Source organism: Rhinatrema bivittatum, chromosome 9 (genome assembly GCF_901001135.1).
Source record: "Rhinatrema bivittatum chromosome 9, aRhiBiv1.1, whole genome shotgun sequence".
Taxonomy (NCBI): Eukaryota; Metazoa; Chordata; class Amphibia; order Gymnophiona; family Rhinatrematidae; genus Rhinatrema; species Rhinatrema bivittatum.
Genome location: NC_042623.1, coordinates 1,576,621 through 1,581,022, shown reverse-complemented (window position 1 = coordinate 1,581,022; position 4,402 = coordinate 1,576,621). Strand labels below are relative to the sequence as shown.

Genomic DNA, 4,402 nt, shown 5'->3' with positions numbered 1-4,402 from the left:
CCCAGTGTTCTTTGCTTGCTCAAAAAAACCCCAAAAAACTGTTGTTGTTTTTTTTTTTTTTAACTGACTACTAAATACATTTCTCCTACATGAAATGTGTAGTAGAAAACTATTAAAAGATGGTGCTTTCCGTTTTTATTTCCAGTTCACATACAGTTGACTTTTCAAAGGAGTTATGCATGTAAATATAGAATTCTATTGCTGCGATTTTCAAAAGCCACTTCTGCGTAAGGTGCACTTGGGACAGATTTTAAAACCTACGTGCGCAACCTACATTTGTACGCGCTACCCGGCGTGCACAAATGTACGCCTGATTTTATAACATGCGCGCGCAGCCGTGGGCTTGTTATAAAATCAGGGGTCGGTGCGCGCAAGGGGGTGCACACTAGTGCAACTTGCACGCGCCGAGCTCTCGGGGAGACCAGCTGGCTTTCCCCGTTCTCTCTGAGGCCCCTCCGAAATCAGAGCGTCCTCGGAGGGAACTTTCCTTTTCCCCCCACCTTCCCCTCCCTGTCCTGCCCCCCATCCCTAAAGAAAACCCCTGCCGGCGCGCGATCCTCCAGCCCAGAGGCCCTGCAAAGGTCTCTGGCCATGGCCCCACCCTGCCCTCAGACCTCTCCACCCCGTCCCGCCCCGGGACTTACACACATCCCGGGGCTTTACGCACTCCGCTGGGCCTTTTGAAAATAGGCCCGGCATGCGTAACCCCTCTACGCACGTAAATCTTTTAAATCTGCCCCTTAATGAGATACCCCCTATTGACAATTAAATGGCAAATATTGTAGTATTTTTCAAAACCCACTTGCATGAGTAAAGGGCATTTACACGTGTAAATGCTTTTGAAAATCAGGACCATTGTTGCTCAATTGCTTATTATAATGTAAGTTAATAAGTCTCTCAATGTATTTTCTCCATATCTCATATATAGGAAGGATTTTGCTTTTTGGGATATAATAACCTGTTTAATGATTCTCAGTGTCCCTAGGTTATGAGCTTAGAAGATGAGTCCTGCACTTAGAGGATAGAAGGATACAGTAAAATTGCATTGCATAACATAAGGACCATTCATCTTGTACTTATGCCATTTTGTAATTAAACAAAACTAATCATAAATCTTCTACATGTTTCTTACAAAAAAACAAACCTTTTTTTTCTGATGAAAGACACATGGTTGAATGGCTGTAAGTATTTTAAAGTGACCTGACCCCATAGTAATCTGTGCAGAATAAATGTAATACAATGGGGTGATGCTGACAAAAGAGATATTTAAGGTCTGGCATTTGACGTATACTGATTTTGTTATGGATTAGATACATAGATAGAGACGGCAGAAAAAGGCAAGGCAGATTCGATGGTCCATCGAGTCTGCCTTACAATCTGGTTTTGAATTTTTTTTTTTTAATCTCAGACCTATAGTCTGGGCCCTTTCATTGTCTCTAGGGATTAACTGAAGCTGTTAACCCTATGCTTCTTGTTTCAGGACCATTAGGGGGTCCACAGAGTTGAACCCATTCTCTAATGATGTCTTGACCTGTTAGCTTCTTTGCAATTTCTCCTTCTACATTCTCCTACTGTTAGTACTCCTCCCCGCAGACTATTGGAAACTCCTGGAATTAATTCCTTAAGGATTCGACTATTGGAAATGCCTGGTATTATTTTCTTAGGGATCCATGTAGCCTATCCCACACCTTTTTAAATTCTTCTTCACCATCTCCTCTGGCAGGGCATTCCAAGTGTCCAACACCCTCTCTGTGAAGAAACACTTCCTGGCATTCAATCTTCCTGGAGCTTCATATCATGACCCCTTGTTCTCATTATATCTTTTAAATGGAAGAGGTTTGTTTTTAATTATGAATCATTTATATCTTTCGTGTATCTGAAGGTCTGTATCATGTCCCCTCTGCATCTTTTCTCTTCCAGGGCCTTTAACCTGTCCTCATAGGTCATATGATGGTCGCCTTTCTCTGAACTGCCTCCACTCTATCGCTGTCCCCCTTGAGATATGGGTTCCAGAACTGAACATAGTTCTCCAGGTTGGGCCTCACTAAAGATCTGTACAAGGGGATTATTATTTCCTTTTTCTTATTAGTTATCCCTCTTTCTATGCAGCCCAACATTTCTCTTGCTTTTGCAATCTCCATGTCACACTGTTTTGCCATCTTCAGATCAATAGACACTATGACCCCTAAGTCCCTCTTTTGCTCTCTTCTTATCAGATCTTCTCCCCAATACATACAGTTCCTTTGGGTTGCTACTCCCCAGATACATGACTGCATTTCTTTGCATTGAAGCTCAGCTGCCATGTTTCAGACCACTTCTCTAGCTTACATAGATCACTTCTCATTCTCTCCACTCCTTCCAGTGTGTTACCTTTCGGGTGTTTTAGTGTGCCCTTGGGCCTCGGCCTGACCCCAGATGGATCCAGGACCAAACCGAGGGTTGGCGACGTGTCCCAGGATGGCAGAGACACAGTCTTACCCTCTGCCGGGCCTGCAAGCTCCCAGAGCCAACAACAAGATGATGTTGGTAGGGGAATGGTCCTCCGACCGTTCCAAGCCCTTTCGGACCTGCCGCTTGGATCGGCATGGAGCAACAGGCTGGCCTGAGGATGAGGGCAGATGGAGGCCTTGACAGGAAGACATAACACTAAGGCTGTTGGGAAGACATGACACCAAGACTGCTGGAGACATGACACCAAGGCTGATGCGACAGAGACAAGACGAAGAACTTGAATAACGTCCAGACGAGATGAGAAGCTGGGAAGGAAGACATTGGCACTGTCTCTCAGGGTGCCCTACTCAACCCACCTTCACGGGCGGACCCAATGGGCTGGTCGCGGACCACCCTGTCCCACTGCACGCCCTACACAGCCCGAGGGGGCTGGTCACGGACCACGAGGAGAGCGGGACGAGCGCAGGAGAGGATCCAGTCAAGGTGGGACTTCGACGACAAAGCCGATGTCATCTGAAGTACCACAAAGACTGGCAGCACAGGACGGATCAGGAACACAGGACACCAGTCCACTGTCGGCATTTCCCAAGACGGAGAAGCGTCACCTGGTGATCCACGGCCGGCAGAACAGAAGGCTCCAGAGCTCAGGCGAAGAACATCAAGGGACCTGGAACATCAGGAAGCGAACATCAATGACGAGACACCAGGACCCCTGGACAGGGACCTCAAGAAATGAAGACATGGTTCGAGAAGCAGACGAGATGAGGAGCTCCACGGAAAAGACAAAGACCTGTCAGAGCGCTGGCAAGCAGGAGCCTCCAGGGCTGAAAAACTCTGATGCAAGGAGACAAGGAAATGCAGGAACAGCTCTTTTATAGGGCTAGCATAGGAAACAGTCACAAAGGTGGAGCCCAGGGCATATCCAGCCATGGGCCCTTTAAATGCTGAAGAGAGGCACGGCCACGTGCCTAGGAGCAGGAAGGAGGAACTGTGCAGGACCGTGGACAGTGGTCCTGCACCGACGTCTGTGCATAGAAGCAGGCCCCAATGATGGCAGCAGCTCCAGCCGCCACGAGGACTCGGGGATGCGGCCTCCAGCCCCCCGGGAAAGCAGGACATTGGCGGTGACTCCATGCCGCATTGATGGCAGGCAGAAGTCCGCGGCTCCGGCCGCGGTGAAGAGCAGGGCAGGATGGGTGGCCTCTGGGCTGCAAAGGCAACTGAGTCTGCTGCTCCAGCCGTGCGGGAAGGCCTGACATCGGCGGCATCCGGCCGTGTCGGGCACAGGAGCAAAGTAGCAAAATCATCAACGGTAAGGAGCCTGCTCGCAGGGGAACCCGCGTGCAGGGTTCATAACATAGTGTGTCTACTATGTTGCAGATTTTAGTATCATCTGCGAATAGACAGACTTTACCCACAATATCTTCTGTATGTCACTCATGCCATATTGTGTTTGCATAACTCATACATATTGAACAGCATCGGTCTCAACACTGATCCCTGTGGCACACCACTTAGCACCTTCCTCTCTTCAGAGTAGATTCTATTCACCATCACACTCTGACTTCTATCCAACAGCCAGTTTGCAATCCATGACACCATCTTGTCATTCAGCCCTAAACTTCTCATTTTATTAACATGTCTTCTGTGTGGGACCTTATCAAAGGCTTTGCTAAAGTCCAAGTAGATTACATCTAGCACTATTCCCTGGTTCAATTCCTTAGTCACATAGTCAAAGAAATCTATCAAATTTGTCAGGCATAACCTCCCCCTGATGAATCCATGTTGTCTTGGATCTAGCAATCCTCAGGATTCCAGATATTTTACTATCCTTCCTTTCAATAGTTTATCCACCACAGAGGTGAGGCTTACCAGCCTGTAGTTTCCAGCCACATCTCTGCTCCCACTCTTGTGTAGTGGTACCACCACCACCCTTCTCCAATCTTTTGGT

General features: G+C 47.8%; 1 protein-coding gene across 1 annotated transcript in view; it reads left to right on the top strand.

Annotated features, from left to right (window-relative positions):
• Positions 1-2,957: 2,957 nt before the first annotated feature.
• The window catches only part of LOC115098991 (hepatocyte growth factor-like), a 141,545-nt gene continuing 140,100 nt past the window's right edge, over positions 2,958-4,402 (top strand). Inside the window, exon 1 of the mRNA XM_029616202.1 lies at positions 2,958-3,290. Within this exon, the coding sequence (XP_029472062.1) occupies positions 2,958-3,290 (333 nt within the window). The remainder of the gene's footprint in view (positions 3,291-4,402) is intronic.